The sequence below is a fragment of the Manis javanica genome, chromosome 8 (assembly GCF_040802235.1).
Source record: "Manis javanica isolate MJ-LG chromosome 8, MJ_LKY, whole genome shotgun sequence".
NCBI lineage: Eukaryota > Metazoa > Chordata > Mammalia > Pholidota > Manidae > Manis > Manis javanica.
The window spans coordinates 114,020,176-114,038,281 of NC_133163.1; the positions used below are offsets into that span (position 1 = coordinate 114,020,176).

At 40.8% G+C, this 18,106-nt stretch overlaps 1 protein-coding gene across 6 annotated transcripts in view; it reads left to right on the forward strand.

The window, feature by feature from the left end:
* Nucleotides 1-18: 18 nt before the first annotated feature.
* SLC51B (SLC51 subunit beta) overlaps nt 19-18,106 on the forward strand; it is a 21,785-nt gene continuing 3,697 nt past the window's right edge. Inside the window, exons 1-5 of one of the 6 annotated variants that reach the window (XM_017651575.3) lie at nt 19-36; nt 12,862-12,976; nt 16,432-16,491; nt 17,568-17,604; nt 17,699-17,909. In XM_017651575.3, coding sequence (XP_017507064.1) covers nt 17,813-17,909 — 97 coding nt within the window. In that variant the 5' untranslated portion in view covers nt 19-36; nt 12,862-12,976; nt 16,432-16,491; nt 17,568-17,604; nt 17,699-17,812. Of the gene's footprint in view, nt 37-12,861; nt 12,977-13,416; nt 13,685-14,715; nt 14,797-16,431; nt 16,492-17,567; nt 17,605-17,698; nt 17,910-18,106 lie in introns of those variants that run through there. The other 5 variants (XM_017651574.3, XM_017651577.3, XM_017651571.3 and 2 more) reach the window with 5 other exon arrangements.

The window sequence follows — 18,106 nt, forward strand, 5'->3', positions numbered from 1 at the left end:
CTGCTTGGAGGCGTGCGGCATCTACGCAGAGCTGCGGTAAGGTTTGCGGCCTCTAGCGCCCCGGTGACTCTTGTTGCATTTCTGCGATTTAGCCGATCTCCCAAACGAACTCTCGAGAACAATCATGTGTTTTCAGACAATGAAATCTCAAATTTTTCCGTAACTCAACGTCATTTTCTCAGCCATTATGATAATTAATACTTGCTGAGTATTTACTATATGTCGCACTTTGGCTAAGCATTTTATACCCATTATTTCACTTAATCCTCATACCAATTATACAAGGTAGATATTTTTACAAACATTTTACTGAAGAGAATTCGAGGTTCAGTGAATTTAAGGGAAATACCTATCTAAGGTTCATGATAGCTAGTCCATGTAGCTCCAAAGCCTGTGTGTGGTTCTAACTGTTTAGCCTTCCCAGCAGCCCTATGTACTAGTCAAGTCAGCGTTCCCATTTTGCACCTGAGGAAACTGAAGCTCAATGATCCTGCTGAATCGAAGGGCCCCTTCTTGCCTCCATCCTGCGGGGTTTCCCCACACAGAGGGAACATAAGGTAGATTCTTAGGGGGAAGCTCTCTAAGGACCTTCAATGTTAAGATTCTGTATTCCCAAGACCAATACAGTGGCTTTCTCCTTGAATAAGGTTACTTATCCTGGCTATAGAGACCGGATTCCTATCTAGTCACTCTCACCACCTTTTCCCAGTGCTCGGTCTTAGACCCAGAGACCCTGGTCTGTCCTTTTTCCTAAATTGTGAGCTCTGCACTGCCCTTCAGGCTTTTGTGCCTTTGCTCATGCTTTCCTTCTTAGGCTGCTTTCCTCACAATTCTTTCTCTCTAAAAGATACCCATTCTTTACATACCCTCCCTGAGGCTTCAAGCTCTTGCGTGCATGGATTTAATGAGTTTCTCCATGTGCCTCCTTACTGCTCTGTGGGTATCTGTCCTCACAGTTTGGAATTACTGAGGGAAGTTGTCTAAGGTATGCACAGAAATTGACAAACTCAACCGTGTGTTGAATAGAAAAGAGAGAGACAAAGAGGAAGGGAGAAACTGTATTTCTAGTGATTCTGCCCATCTAATCATGGATGCAGAGAGTGAGATGGGACCCCAAACCTTCTATTCCTTCATTCACATTCTGTTCCAGTATTTTCTCTTACGGTAAGTAGAATATGGTTCCAGAATATTTAAAAAATCATCTTTTTCCATACAACATGACCTATAAGTACAATCCTAATAGTTGTTTGGATTTTCACCCTTAGACCCTGGCTGCTATCTTAAGTGTGACTCTTTATATTTGTATTTATGTCATTTCTCTTCCTTGAGTTAGAGAGCCTGCATTATGCTACCTTTAATTTTAGGCAGTCCCAGTTCTCCACAGGTAACCTGCTCCCTGGACCTGCCTTGTGCTGCTCACAGCATCCTCTGCTGGCTACATGGCAACTGCTCAGTCTGAGGGATCCAAGCTAATCTGTTTTTTTCCTCCACAGGGCTGCCTCCTACCAGTGACATATAATTTTTCTAGTGGATGATTGGCAGCAACTTCTTTTTTAAAAAACTGAGCATGGTATTAGTGTAATGGATGAAGTTTTCCCAGAATGTTAAAATGAAAATATTTCTGAAATTTACGGTAGTAAGTTAGGGATGAATGAGGAAGTCCACTAGCAAGCCCAGACAAATCCATTGCTGGAGCTACTATAAAACACACAGAGAAGATGAGGATGCCAGCCCCTAATGTCGAGGAATTTTAGGTAATAAATTAAGACGTCCAGAAAGCACATGCAAGAGGACTGGGCTCTAACAGAAGCCAGATAATGTTAATTTGGCTGGTGCTCCAATTCTCTCTCTGGATATTTCTCTCTCCTGATGAATAGAGTATGTGTGTTTGTAGAATTAAAGAAATTACTACAGGTTCTCCGGGTGACAAGACAAAAACAGTGTCATTAACAGAGGAAGAACTGCTTGGTGATAACCACGATGGCGTTTCAGCTTTGAATGCTTTGAAACCGAAGTGATGAAATAAGCAAGTGGAGATGTTTGGTCGAAATCTAGAATGTGGGATTGATCTCCGTGACTGAGGGGTGGGAGGAAGCAGGAAACCTCTCTCCCTGTTCGCCATCATCTCACTCTGTGTTGTATGTATGATTTCTGCGGAGTGGAGATACCTGCCACAGATTAAATTTGTGTGTGTGCGTGTGTGTGTGATCAGCCCTTTGACATTGAGAGTGAAAAGAAAGGGACAACCAGAGCTCTGGGAAAGATGGAGCAGGGGCGCAAGGAAGGGCACGGTTGGCGCTTTCCGGTTGGTAAAATGGCCGAGGCATGAATCCGCAAGAATTCCTGAATGTGGCCTAGGAGGCAATGTCACCTGTGGCAGAGGAACTTAGGCGCTACACAGGCATTGGGCCAGTGCAGGGCGGGGGCGGGGTGGGGGTGGGGGCAGAGTAGCCTTTGGGATGCAGGGCCTTGGTGAGAAGTCCTATACAATTGCCCTCTCCTGCCTGTGGTTGCATCAGAAGTCCGTGAGGGGGTGCTGCTCCCGTTCCCGCACTGAGCAGGGTAGCCAATTCACAAGCTCTAGTCCTTACGATTATTTTGTGTTGTCAGTAGGAGGAATCACTCCCTAATCTATCCTGCTTCTCTGTAAAGCAGGGCTGGGGCTGCAAGGCCACCCGCTGGAGACAGACCGGGACACTCTGGCCACAGCCCATCCCCTCCCTGCCCAGATTCTACAGATGATACACAAATACTAAGGAGGCACTTCCATGCAGCAGACTCCCTCACCAGGAGCCTGGGGTATCTTTCCATCCCAGGGAAGAGCTTAAGAGGCAGCATAGGCTACAGGACTGGAGGACCTTGAGGAGAGATACTGGAGAGGCTACGTGACATCTGATGGACGTCAGGGTCCCAGAAAAGGAAGCCTGAAGTGGTACTACAGGAATGAGAAACAGCCTAGGAATAAGTTAAGTTTTCCTTCGCTGCTTATAGTCAACCTAGAATACCAAGGGAAATACCACAACAGACTTAAGGAGATCAAATCTTAAAATCTTTGTTTTATTCCTCAACCCCTTTCCCCAGGCAAAAGAGCTGTACAATATTGACAAAGGGAAGAAGTATTTTTTATAAAGTATCTTTGCCTATGTCCACAAGGAAATGGATAAGATAGTAAAGCTTCTCACATTTAATGGAGCTCATAATTTGACTGGTCTAGGGACTGGTAAGACTTTGCATAAATTTAAGATAAGGGTTTAAAGAACTACTGGGAAAATAAAAGGAGGAAAAAAAGAAATAAGTGCTCAAAATAGAAAAAATGGAGTTTTAGTTAACAGAAAGTGTCTACTAAGATAATATACAGAATGAAAGATATCCAAATAGATATTAGGCAAGCCCTAAGAAATCATTCTGTATAAGACTTTAAACTAAGATATTAAGAGTTGTATTAATACTAGATAAGCAAATAGAAGAGAATTACATAAAATTACAATTTCATTTAATGCTTTTGATTAGGGTAAATACTTGCACAAGTCAAATATGTTTGTGTTAAATGTGGGTTAAAAGGAAACTACTGCATATGTCTGAAAAGGGCTCATATCCAGAATATATAAAGAATTCCCACAGATCAATTTTAAAAAGGCAGATAACCCAATAGGGAAAAGGTTGGACATTCTACAAAAGAAGATATCTAAAGAGTCAGTAAGCATATTTAGTCATCAAGGACATGCAAATTAAAACCACAGTGAGATTATAAGCACATAACAATCAGAATGGCTAAAATAAAAAAAGGCATAACATCAAATGCTGGCATTGATATAGAACAACTGGAATTCTCATACACTATTGGCAGGAGCAGCACTCTGGAAAACTGTTTGGCAATGCTTCTTAAGGCTGAACATATGCATATACCCCATGACCTGGCAACTCCATTCCCAGTGTACACTCGTTCACCAAAAGACAAGTTCACAAATGTTCACAGCCCAAAACTGGCGACAGCCCCAAAGCCATGGGCAATAGAATAGGTAAATAACTTATGGACTAGTCACAAAGTGGAACACCACACAGCAATAAGAATGAACCAACTATACCTACATGCAGCGAACAGAATGATAAGAAATTCCTCATGTCCAGAGAAGCTAGAATTCGTGTTGCCTTCTGTTGTGGTGTAAAACTACAAGTTAAAAGCACTGCAAAATTCTGGGCAACAAAATTGCTACAGCTATGGTCATTTCTTGTTTTTGGACACATGGGTTTTTGTCTGAAAGTCCTTTTTTTGATGCTGCTCTTCTCTAAAATCAGGCCTTGGATTTGGAATGAATAAATAGATCCTTTTTTTCCAAAGAATCTTTGCTATTCCCTAGGGAGCCACTAGAGGGCACCATAGCCTCACTTCCCTCACGTTTGACCCACATGTGGGACTCACTGAAGGGGATGCTAGAACGATTATATGATTGAAACACTCCATAGTTTTTAGTTACCTCAATCACGTTTCCTTCTTTATCAGGTTCAGAATATGGGGAAAGCTGCCAAATAAAAAAGAGAAGTATAAGCTATCTTTAGTTTCTGTAGGTAAAGTGTTACTTTAAATATAGGTAATATATAGGTTAAATATATTACCACATATCCTTTGTTGGGTAGTAGCATGTTTCTGTTCATAAATAAGGATTGTCAATAAATTGACTCTTAAGATTTTTCTTGGAATTATAATAATGCTGTGTTGTAGGTGACTGTGGTACCCACTTTACACTTCCACAAGACATACCCTAGAGATTTGTCAAAACCTTCACTGTCTCCAATACAGCCTTCCCTTTGGGAGTGATGACCAATTAAGTCTTTATGTAAGAGTCATGGAAAAGCCCGTTTGCCTCTATCCCTCTCCCTCACAGGGAATTCCACTCTCTTCCATCCTGATATAGTTGAGTCTGCAATAAAGTAAAGCAGTTACCCAGTCTTGCCATCAGCAGGTGTTTTTTGCTCTCTCCTCACATTTGCCCAAATGCCTTTGTTTATGTTGTAAGTCAGAGATCATGGCTCCTAGAAGATATATCAGAGGCAAACCTTATAATCTTGATGGTAAGGACTGTACCAGATATTTTTGTTATTTTTTAACTGTTTTATTGAGCTATAACTCACATGCCATACAATTCCCCATTTAATGTATACAAGTCAGCAGATTTAGGTATATTCACAGAGTTGTGTGGTAATTATCTCAGTCAATTTTAGAACATTTTCATCACCCCCAAATCCATTCCCCTTAGCTACGGCCATTTCCAACCCCCGTCTCCCTAGGCAACCACTCATGTACTTTCTGTCTCTCTAGATTTGCCTACTCTGGACATTTCATAGAAACGGAGTCATACAAGATGTTGTCTATGTGACTGGCTTCTTTTATAACATTTTCAAATGTTCATCTGTGTTGTGTATATATATATATATATACTTTTTATAGCTGAATATTTCATTGCTTATTTCTTGATCAGTTATGGACATTTGGATTGTTCCTACTTCTTGGTGACTATGAATAATGCTCCTATGAATATTCACATACAAATTTTTGTGTGGACATATATTTCTAATTTCCTTGGGTGTAGACTAAGTGTAGAATTGGTGGGTCATATGGTAAGTTTTATGTTCTTCTTTTAGAAGAACTGCCGAGGTGTTTTCCAGAGTGTCTGCACCGTTTGGCATTCCCACCACCAGCGAATGATGGTGTACCAGCAATCTTAACTATTGAGACCACAGGCAATTAATTCATGAATGCAGGCCTTTTACTGTGAGTTGGCTTTGCCTTGGAAGACTGTACCAGAGCATTTAAGCCTCAGGATTTCTTTAACTCCTATACCTAAAAGCCAATAAATCTGTAAATGTGGACAGCTGACCCAATATCTGCCTATGGAGAATTCACTATGAAGAACTGAATGGAACTTGGACTGTGTTTGCTTGGAATATTGTTGGGATTTTTTTACTGTTCTATATTCTGCTAGGCATATAATAATGGCTTTTTAAAATCCCATCTCTGTTTCTCAATTTAGCAGGCTTTAAATGTTTGAACTGAAAGGAACTTTCTTTCTTAACACACAGTTAAAGGAACTACTACCATAAATCTCCCTGACTATTAGCTTTGTGAGTCTTTCCCCTTGTTGGTATTTTATTTCATATACTCCTCAAAATTCATGAGAGAAATAATAGTGTACTTCAGATTATCCAATTTTCATAAACCAGAGACTAACCACCCCAGAATACCTCCCAACATTGTCATGCCCCCTTAGAATTCAGGATTTATAAAATGTCCTGGCCATTCAGACAAGACCCTGCAGAAAATCTCAAGTGGAAATTTAAACCCAAATGAATAAATAAATATGCAGATGAATTTAAGGGTGACACCTCCAAAAAAATGTAATTCATTTTTAAATGGGTTAAGCTAAGCAAAATAAAATTTTCCTTAAAAATTTTCCTTATCCTAACTGTAATAGTCAACCTGCAAAATAGTCAAGCCATATTTTAAATAGATACCTTGGAAGAGTCTCTGGGGATTCTATTGAAAATATGACAGGCCACACTGTCCAGAACAGAGGCCAGGTCTTAAGACAGGATCTTTGCTTTCTAGGGAAGTAATTTGCATGAGTTCAGTAAGATTTGGTTCTCCTTTCTACCAAAGAATAACTGGAAAAAACAAATGTGTATCCAAAACCAGCCAAGAGAGCCAAATTTACAGATGAATTTCTTTTAATGAGGTTTAAACCTTCCAATGGATAAGGGCCATGGACTGGCTTCAAATATGCAAATAATGCTACAAAGCCCTTCAAGGAAATGGCTTCTGGACTCATAACCATACAGGTAGTAAAGGCTGCCACTTCTAGGCAGGCCAGAAACAGACAGACTTCAGGGAGCTGGAGAGGAGATTTGAAAAATGATGACCAAACCTGGTAAGGTGAAATTAGATAATGTTTGGTTTATGGCTTGAGAGTAAAGACACTGATAAGGTCAGTAGAAAGCATTCTGGGTACCATGGAAGGAATGGCAACTCAACCCTATAGGGCTTTATAAAATCTACAGGCAAAAGTTAACTTTCTGCTTCTAATCTTTTTTTCCTTCTAATGTAACCATCGCTCAGATCAAGATACCAAACATTCTAATTTTTTTCTCTTTTACCTATTTTACCCATTCCCCCACTGTCCTTCCCCTGTGGTAAACACCAATCCATTCTCTGTTTATGAGTCTTTTTCTCCTTTGTTTGTTGGGTTTTTTAGGTTCCACACATAAGTGAAATTACACAGTATTTGTTTTTCTCTGTCTGACTTCTTTTACTTAGTGTAAATTGTCCGTCCACAATTTCACAAATGGCAAGATCTCATTCTTTTTATGGCTGAGTAATATTCTGTTGTATATATGTGCTACATCTTTTTTATCCATTCATCTAGTGATGGACATTTAGGTTGTTTGCACATTTTAGCTATTGTAAATAATAATGCTATAAACATAGGAGTGCATATATCTTTTCAAATTAGTGATTTTGTTTTCTTCGAGTAGATTCTCAGAGGTGGAATTGCTGAGTCATACGATATTTCTATTTTTAGTTTTTTGAGAAACCTCTATACTGATTCCCATAGTGGCTGCACAAATTTGCAATCCCACAGCAGTGTATGAAGGCTCCCTTTTCTCCACAGCCTTGCTAACACTTGTTATTTCTTGTCTTGTTGATAATAGCCTTTCTGACGGGTGTGAGGTGATATCTCATTGTGGTTTTGACTTGCATTTCCCTGATGATTAGTTATGCTGAGCATCTTTTCATGTGTCTGTTAGCCATCTGTATGTCTTCCTCTGCTTCTGATCTTAAGGTCTCTAATTTTGTTCACCACTTAGCAAGGAGGTCTTTGTGCATTCATAGATGCCTCTTGTTGCATCTATGAATTAAAACAAGACATAGAATAAATTACATAATTCAGGCCCAGAAACTGCATGGAATAGTTCCCATCAGACTGTTCCACCATATAGTATTTGTACAATTCCTAGGAATATAAATTCCTAAGAATATTGTTTAAAGGAATAACTTTAACATGGGTACAAATACTTTTGGCAGCGATGACTGTGTATGATTGTATGCGTATGGGCCTCCATTTTTTTTTTAATGCAGAAACTGATCAACCATGCAAGAAATTTAATTAACATAAAAAGAGTTCTTCTTTTTGACCAAGAACAAATGTTTAAAAATTATCTGGGCCTAAAACTCTGAGAAGGGATTAATGGTTACCAAAAGGGAAAGGGTAGGAGAGGGGGGCGGGGGAGGGAGGGAGAAGGGGATTAAGAGGCACTATAATTCACAGTCACAATAGGTGGGTCATGGAAAAGGCAGCACTGCATGGAGAAGACAAGTAATGACTCTGTAGCATCTTACTATGCTGATAGTGGCTGCAAATAGGGGGGTGAGGACTTGATCTTGATAATAGAGTGAATGTTGAAACCACAGGGTCATTTATGTGAAACCATCATAAGATAGTGTATCAATGATACTTTAATAAAATAATAATAATAGTAGTAGTAGTAGTAGTAATAACAAAAATAAAAATAATAATAAATTATCTGGGCCTGAAGAGGGGCTTTAAAAGAAAATTGTCCCAAATTAGATCCAGGACAGAACTTTTTTTCTTTTTGAATGATTTAACTCACAACTTCCTTTTGGAAAGAAATTATGATTCCTGGTTCCTGGTCAAATGCTTAGAAAGTTTTCTGATAAATTTAAGATTATTTAGACTTTTTCTGGAAAACTAGTCACCCACCCATCCAAATGACTTCAGTACAGAGTCTTAGTGACCTTTTAAATCAAACATTCTTTTATTTTTGATCAAGTCTAATAATGATTATCTAACCACTCAGCATTTTAAATCTGGGACTATCAGAAGCTTTTCCCCTTATAGCAAAATTGTAATAAAGCTTTTAATTAAACAGTCCTAACTAAATTGTCTGAAATGTTTGCTTTAACACGGGGGTCAACTCTATGCCACCTAATTACCTTTAAGGAGAGCTTAACTTGCTTGTGAGAACAACAAAATTCAGACAAATTAATACAATTCATACTTACCAAGATGTTAGCTACTCCCCAAACACATTATTGAGCAATTCATCTTCAAGATGAAGCTTTTCAAAGACTGCTATATATGGGAATGATTAAGCTTCAAGTATCTTATATAATCAAAATGAAAGGTTGAGAGCCTCTGATTTTTTTCTACTCTTGGACTTTGATTTAGTCAGGACTAAAGAGGATATCAGGTTATACTGTAACCAGGAGCAAAGGGTACAAGACATAGACCTGAAGATGATAAATAAGGGTCAATGACATAGAAAGTCTCAAAAGTTATAGCTAAGATGAAAGTAGTGACTGCAGAATGTCTTTTCTTGGAGAAAGTACGTACTTTATTCCATAGTTTCACACCAACTTCTGCCCAAACTCCCAATATTTTACAAATATTCCTGAAATTCTTCCAGCAAAATATGTGTCTATAGAAAAAGGATTTGATCATTGAGATCATTTTACTTCAGTGTACAGATGACTTCCCTTTGGATACCCGCCCCTCTTTCCAACCATCTTATTGGAGGCATCAAATCAATGCTTAAGCACCAATAATGCTGGGCTAATTGCTCTACCTTTTCCAAAAATGCCCTCCCTAATTCTGTTTCCCTCCTCTGGGTTTATAAAAATTGACCACTAGAAAAAATACTCAGTTCTGTTGGTACCATAGTTTAATTCCTCCCCTGTTCTTGCACATTTAGATTTTTTTTTTTTACCACCATAAACAGTGTTGCAGTGAACATCCTTGCACATCTCTCTCTGCTCCCATGTGTTGTATTTCTTTACATCACCATTTTTAGATTTTGTTTTATATTCTATGAAGTTTTCTCTACTGAGAATAGATGTGTTATTTACTGGAGACTTGGCAGAATTATTGTTTAAGCTGAATTATTAAATTGGCTTCTGAGTGTTAAGTGATATTTGTGAAAATGAAGGTAAGAACAAACAGCTAGTTAAAGGCTTGTCTCCCCTGTTGGTGTCAGCTGACAATGGATGACCCACCCTAAGTAGCAGAATAGCCTGACCTGGAAATACAGAGCCGTCTCCACCATCCTGAAGCCTGTGCTGGCTCTCAGTCTAGCAGGCATCACACCTGCATTGTGGGAAGGCAGGGGACTGAAAAGCAGGAAGGTGTTTACCCTTAGGCCTTGGAGCTCAGGCAGGACCGTACCTAGCATCCTACCTGTGGTCTGAGATTAAAGTGCCCAGAGCTGAGGGGTCAGAACCCTGGACAGTTCAGCAGGTATTTCCCTACATTCCCCATCCATCCTTCTTTGGAAAAGAGGTCATACTAGGTTCTTACCTCCCTTCCTTTGTAGTCCTCTTTGAAGCTTACAAGGTTTGATAAGAAGAGTTCCAAGTGTCGCTCAAGATCATATGGCTGGTTGTAGCAAGAATGGACAGCCCTAGAAATTAATTGTTCTAATGTCACTGTATTCACTTATTCAGCAGTTATTGGGCACGAATGGTGTACATATTAATTACCAGTACAGGCTAAGGTTCTGTAACAAAGAGATCCCAAACACAGTGCCTAAAGTAATACTAAAGTTTACTTGTCTCACACTCCAGAGGTAGACCGCTGGTCCAGGACAGGTAGGCTGCTCTGCTCTGTGAGGTCATGCAGGCACCCAGACACCTTCTATCTTGCTGCCTGGGTCCATAGTTTTTCCTGTAAAAAGCCACATAATAAACACTTTAGTCTTCATGGGCCACACAATCATTGTCACAACTGCTCAATTCTGCTAATGTAGTGTAAAAGCAGACATAGACATCACATAAGCAAATGGGCATGACTGTATTCCAATAAATCTTTATTTACAGAAATTGACTCATGGATTATAATTTAGTGATCTCTGCCCTTAGATGTCCTTTTTACCATTTTAGTTCTAGACAGAAGAAAGAAGTGGATGGGTTGAAGTTTTCCTTATTAAAATATGATCCATAAATAAAAATATTGTGGCATACTTACACAACAGAATACTATAAAACAAGAGTGGATGAACCACAGCTACACACAGATATGGATGAATACCACAAATATGTTGAGCAAAAGAAGCCAGATACAAGATTATATACTGATTTCACAAATACATAGAATATGAATAGGGAAAACTAATCTATGGTATTAAAAGTCAGGACAGTGGTTGTCTTTGTGGGCGATAGTGACTGGAAGTGGACATGACCTTTGGGTCTGGCCATGTTGTTTCTTGATCTGGATGGTGTTATGTTTCTACACACAGATTGTGTCCACATAAGAATATTCACTAAGACATAGCTTAATATATTTTCTGTACTTTTCTGTGTGTATGTGACACTTTAATAAAAAAAGTTTACATAATTGCAAAAGCTCCCTCAAAAATGTGATTCAGAAGTAGAACACTACTTCTTGCATCACCTGTCCTGGGGCAGGCTCTTCTTAAAGGGGACACAACCCCCTTTCAGGGCCCCATGACATTCCTCCAAGGCAGACAAGGTATGTTGTGGCCAAGGAGTCACTTTAAGAACCCTCACTGGAGTGACGATCCAACTCACAGCCTTTCTCTTCTGGTTATCCAATGGCCATTAGCTTTGAGCTGGCCGCCCAGCTTACCTCCTTGGCCATAATAACTGATCCAAACTGTGGGTATGTGTGACAGGCCAGGACAACTGTAGTCCTTCCCTAGGAATTGCCAAACTGCATCTGAGAAAAGGCACTCCTTTCCCTCCAGCTGTAAGGGTATGAGCCTGGATTTCCTGTGCTCTGGTCCAGCTTCCTGGAGATGGCCAGTCTGTGGGAACGATACCCAGAGAGGGGCAGGAAGAGGGCTAGAGAGAGAACTACAGATTTTCAAGCTCCAGTTTCCAGCTATACCTAAGGTCAGCCACACCCTGCTCTTCCCAGGTATATGAGCCAATAAATTCCTTTTGAATTCCCTTTGTGCTTAAGAGTGTTGAGCTCTTCTCTCTTGAAAATGATCCGCTGCCTTTCTCTCCAAAACGTACCCTGAATCTGACCCCTTCTCACCATCTCCAAAGCCACTCTCCTGGTCTAACTCACCACTCCCTCTTGCCTGGATGAATGACATAGCCTTCCAATAGGTCTCTGCTTCTCTACTGCTCCCTTACAACCCATTCTCCACCCTGCAGGCCAAGTGATCTTAGATAAATGTCAATCAGATCGTGCCACTTCCTGCCTAAAACACTCCAGTGGCTTCTCATTACTTCCAAACTGCTTATCCTGTTCCTGTCTAACCTCCAACTTTATTTCATGCCACTTCCCCTCACCACTATGCTTCAGCTACATTGCGCTTTGTTTCTCAAACTCATGAAGCTCATGATTTCTTCAGTGCCTTTCCATCAGCTGTCCTAAGTCTTTGCATGATTAACTCCTCATTCCGTTTTTAGTACAGTAATATAATAATCATAGCTGCTGCCCCATCTCTTTCTGTTTTCATTTTGTTGTTGTTTAGATTATTCACAGAAATTGTCACTAGCTTAGAAATATCTTATTTATGCTTTTGCTTACTTTTTTATTGCTTCTTTATCCCGACTAGAGTGTGAGCTCCAGGAGAACAGGGTCCTGGCCTTATTTACCAATGTATCCACACAGCAGGTGTGCAAGTGATATTTATTGAATGAATAAATGAATGAATGAGTTACAAAACATGCTGGAGTTCCATGCAGGCCCCTAGGTTCCCTGGTGGGTCTCCTTTCCTCTGCACCATGCTGCTGTACACACTGTTGGCCAATGTTAACTCACAGAGAAACTGGCACCTGTCGCTTGAGCTGACTCAACCGTTTCCTCATTTGTGAAACAGGAACCCTGCTCCTTGCTGAGCCAACTCCAAGGGTTGCTGGAGACACAAGGAGCCGATGAGAGGGAAACCGCAGAGCCCAGCAAAGATCGGAACTGAATGGGTCTGGCCTGGTGGAGTAAGTACCTTGCTAGTGTTTCCCCACCAAGCTCTTCCGACAGATGCTGTTCAATCTGGCCTTCCTCCTCCTCTCTGGGTCACTCACACAGCTTCACTTGCCTTGCCCTCCCCCACCCCTATCTCTCCAAAGGTCTTATTTTATGAGCTTCCTGTAAGGAATTCATATGAGGCCATGACCTTCACTATGAGAAAGGATTGGCTATAAAAGGTTAGGCTTGGCTCCCTGTTTCAGGTTAAATATTGATAATACCAGGAAATAGAGGTCAGCGTGGGCACACCACACATGCCCCTGCAGTGGTGGAACCCCTGAACAGAGGGCCCTCCCCAGCCCAATCCCCTGGGCTGGCAAGTGAGTCTAGATACCTTCTCTTTACTTGAGGCCAATGTACAAGAAGGAAAGCACTGGGCTCCCGGTTCTTTCCCAGTGTGACAGTAGGGTGGAGCCTGTTTGCCACATGAGGCCACTCAGTCAAGAGGTCAGTCACTCCAGAGTGGAGGAGAAGGCTCCAGGCCTGGGCGTGTGCTCAGAGCAGAGGTACCAGGTGGGTCCAGCTGCCAGAGCTTCTGCAGCACTGCCCCCCAAGTGACAGCCGTGCAGGGCATTCAGGTGCAAAGACCATCCGGTGCTCCTGTGAGAGGACGAGAAGGAGGACAGGGAAATCAGGGCTGCTCCCATCAGGCAGGCCCTAGGAGCCCAGGATCCGGGGTAAGTGTCTTTAACCTCCATGGGGATGGGTGGCCCGGGGTTTCTGGCAGGAATCACAGTCCTACGGCAGAAGGCTAAGCCCTGTTTAAAATGTAGGAATCGCCCAGAGGGGCCTAAAGAGACACAGCAACTAAATACAATATTCTAGATGAGATCCTGGAATGGAAAAACACATTCATGGAAAAATGAAACCCAAATGAATCATGAAGTTTAGCTAATACAGTTTTTGAAAGCAGAAATATGAATGTGATGCTCAATCTAGAAAGGCAACTGGGAAGTGCTCAGAAGAAACCGCCCTTTGTTTCTGTGGCATCTGATGTCACCCAGGAAGGCTAACTCTTGGTTCTGGGCTTGTATCCATCTTGTCATTTTGTTTTTTTGTTGGTTGGTACATGTTTATTATAACAATATTAAGTATATTTAAAGCACACTTTCCACGTGAGCATCAACCCACATACAAATTTGTACACTTACCTGATTAGTTCCAGTTCCGCACCGACTTGGCTGCTGTAGCTTCAGAGTAAATCTTGAAGGCGGGTGACGTCAGTCCTCTGACCTGGCTCTTCTCCAATATTGTGTTGCCTGTTGTGGGTTTTTTGCTTTGTCATATAAGCTTTAGAAGCAGTTTGTTGATATCCATAAAATAACTTGCCAGGATTTTGACTGGGTTTGCATTGCTTCTATAGATCAAGTTGGGAAGAACTGATGAACTGGTATCTTGATTAGTTCCATTAATTAAACATCCAAAATTGGAAGTGTCAGAATGTGGTCGGGGGGGGCCTTGAGGGCACCTCAGGGACCCTCTTGTTCTTCTGCCTTTGCCTCTGCTGTCGTTATTATCCCCATGACATGTTTTCATGACTCAAAACCCTTCTGGTTTTCTTTAAGTTTCTTTTATCTCCATTCCTGTTTTTCATCTTAACCCAGAGATAAATGCCCTAATGTGTTTAATGTGTGCCTTTAAAAATAAAAGCTTTTGTGAAATGTATGTTGTTGTTTTGTGTGCATATATTTAGAATTTTCATAAATGGTTTGGCGTGTCCCCTCATCATCACTGGGCATAGTTGCTTTGGGAGTCCATGTACTCAGGAGAATGAGAACACTATCATGGGGTACGTACCCTTACTTTAAATAATTTGCTCTCTATAACACTGCCGTCTACAGTCCATCCGTCAGTGTATAACAGCCCCACTGACACACTGCATCATCCACCTTTCAAACTGCCAATCTAATAGATGTCAATAGATATTACTTTGTGTTTTAATTTCCTTATGATTACCAAAGAGTTTGAGCATTTTTTCATATGCTATATGCTTGCTAGCCTTTGCCAGCCTTTTATTTTGTAAACTGCCTGCATATATAACCTTTACCTATTGGTTAAGGTTTGTTTTTTCTTGTTAATTTGCTGGAATTCTCTATATATTCTAGGTATCAATTTCTTCTTGCTTTTAAGCATTTCACATATCCCAATAAGAAAGGTGTTTGTTACTTTATTGATGGTATTCTTTATTGAACAGATAAGTGTATTTTTGATATAATCAAATTCATTCATTTTTGTTGTTGTTATCAAATTATTTGAGCTTTTATGGTTTTAAAGAGTCTTACCCCAATCTATTAACGTTATATTTTTGTATTTGTTTTTGTTTTTGTTATTAAGTTGTATGAGTTCTTTATGTATTTTGGATATTAACCCCTTATCCAATATATGGTTTGCAAAAATTTCCTCCCATTTTGTAGTTTGTCCTTTCATTTTGTTCATTGTTTCTTTTGCTGTGTAGAAACTTGTGAGTTTGATGTGAACCCACTTGTCGATTTACACTTACTGGTTTTTCCTTCCTTAGAGCACTTGCTAGGACCTCCCAAGCTGTATTAAACTGTAATGGTCAAATTCAGTCAGCAAATTGTTGCTTTGTCATTCATCCTTAAGGGAATGCATTTAAACTTTCTCCATTAAAAATAATATTTTCTTTAGGATTAGTTAACCAAAATGCCTTTGCCAAATTGAAGAAGTTTCCAAGTTTCTAAGTTTTTATCATATACATCAATCATGACTTTTCACCTTGAGCCTATTAATGTGTTGAATTACACCGATATAGTTTGGAATGGCAAACTGTCCTTCCATTCCTGGTATTAAACTTAGTTGCTAATGATTTTCTTAATACATTGTTGAATTTGGTTAACTAATACTTTAGGATGTGCATCTACTTTCACAAGTGAATGGGCCTACCATTTCTTCTTGTACGGTCCTCATCTAATTTTAAGACAAATATTAAATGACCAGTGCAATTTGTGTTTATTTTTGGGGACAACTTGTTTAAAATAAGAATCTACTGCTTATTGAAAGCTTTTTTTTAGAACTCCTGATTAAAGCCATCTAGGCCTGGGCTTTACTGTCTGGAGAGAAGGACTTGGACCATCATTTCAATTTCTTTCTTATTAATCTCTAAGTTTCCAGTTTCTTCCTCATATAATTTTGGCATTTCATGTTTTTAAAGAAATTTATCCATTTCATCTAGATCACCAAGTTTATTAGCATAGATATATAAATACACTTCTATGTTTTAAAACTTCTGATCTATTTTGGTTCTATATTTTATTTGCATCTTCTCTTTTTCTGGATGAGTCTTGCCAGATTCATTTATTAATTTTATTTTAATTGGCTTTTGGTTTTGTTCATCATCTTCATTTTCACCCTCTATGTCATTGATTTCTGCCTCTATTTTATTATTTCCTCTTTTGTCCTTCAGAAGACCCAGTGATCTAGAGGGGAGAAATCTGTCTGGACAAAGTAGCCAGAGAAGAACCAGGTGAGGGGTCAATTTCCTGGTTTTTAGCCCAAAGCTCACCTCTCATGGCCGGTAACCCTCATGCCAGGACCCCAGAGTAGCTGGGAGGACCAGCTGCCACAGCCTGGCCCTGCACTGCAGCATAGACCTGGGCTGTCTAATACAGTGGTCACGATCCTCATGTGGCTACTGCACACTCAAAATGCGCTAGTCAGAACTGAGATATCCAAGAAGGGTAAAATTTACTCCCAATTTCAAAGACTTGGTACCAAAAAATGTAAAATATCTCAATGGTTTTTATATTGATTAAACGTTGAAATGATATTTTGGATGTACTGGACTCAACAAAATATGTTGTCAAAATTAATTTCACCTATTACGTTTTTTTTTTAATGTGGACAGTAGAAGATTTTATGCTAACTTGTGACAGTACAGGTAGTATAAGAATATGTGAAAATTTGTGACCGTTTCGTGACTGACAGAGGTTTGGTAAACACGGATGGGAACCTGCTTTGTTTTGCAGGGATGGGAACAGGCTCAAATCAAGGAAGGGGTTTATCCAGGAAGCATGGGTTCAGGTTCTTCCACTGCCAACAGCAGAAGGCAATTCTGATAACGTCCAAGAAAAGAAGTTATCTGGGGGTTACTGAACTGAGGGCAGCACTTACCAATCAGTCTAGGGATGGTGGTAGAGGAAAGCGAGATCTCTCGGCAATTAGCAGCACGTGCTGCTGGCTCCGTTTCCCGGCGCTTCTCCTGTGCTCAGCTCTAGGTCGCAGACGGGCCAATCTCCAGGAGCGAGACTGTGATAGAGCCAGACTTCATCACGTGGGGAGACAGGGGCCTGTGATTGGCTACCACAAGAAATCAATAGCGAGGGTTGGGGCAATTTGCTACTAAGTGGGTTGGAGGAGTGCTGTGGGCTATAATAGATGGATAATGATTCTGGGCTGGCAAAAAAAAAGAGAGGTGTTCCCTGCAAAGGTCCCCCAACCGTCAGCATCTGTCCTCTTTCCTTGGTCAGTGTTCGTCTCCTCACATGACGAGTTTTAATTAAGATTTGAGTGACTCCCACTTCTATGTCTCTGCCTCTCTAGGATTTACCTGCACGGGAGTTCCGGCTGTTTGAGTCCTGTAAGTTTTTGATAGAGGAGAGCTGAGTTTGAGCAGGTAGGGAGGTTGTATTGTGGGGGGCGGCTATCCGTCATGCCCTGTGCTTTTTTTCCAGGGGTCTTCGGGGCTTTGCTCAGGGCAGGAACCTAGGAGGCCAGGAGGCCAGCTGGTGGACCAAGGCGCCAAAGGGCTTTGTTGTCAGAAACGTATCCCAGCGGTGAGCAGGGGCATGGACCACAGTGAGGGGGTTACCCAAGCCTCAGCTGGCACTGTGGTGCCTCAGGAGCTGCTGGAAGAAATGCTTTGGTTTTTTCGGGTAGAAGATGGTAAGTGGTGGGAGATTGGTGGTGGGGTGGTAGGGTGCACTCCTCAACACAAAGGGGGGCATCTGGTTGAAGTCCCCTGACACGGTCCCCTCCTCTAAGGTAGGCTGCACCTTTCCTCCAAGCCAGGACTGAGGCTGAGGGGGGTCCCAGTACACTTAGGGGTCTGGAGGAGCAGCACCCTGTTTTCCTCAGGGTGG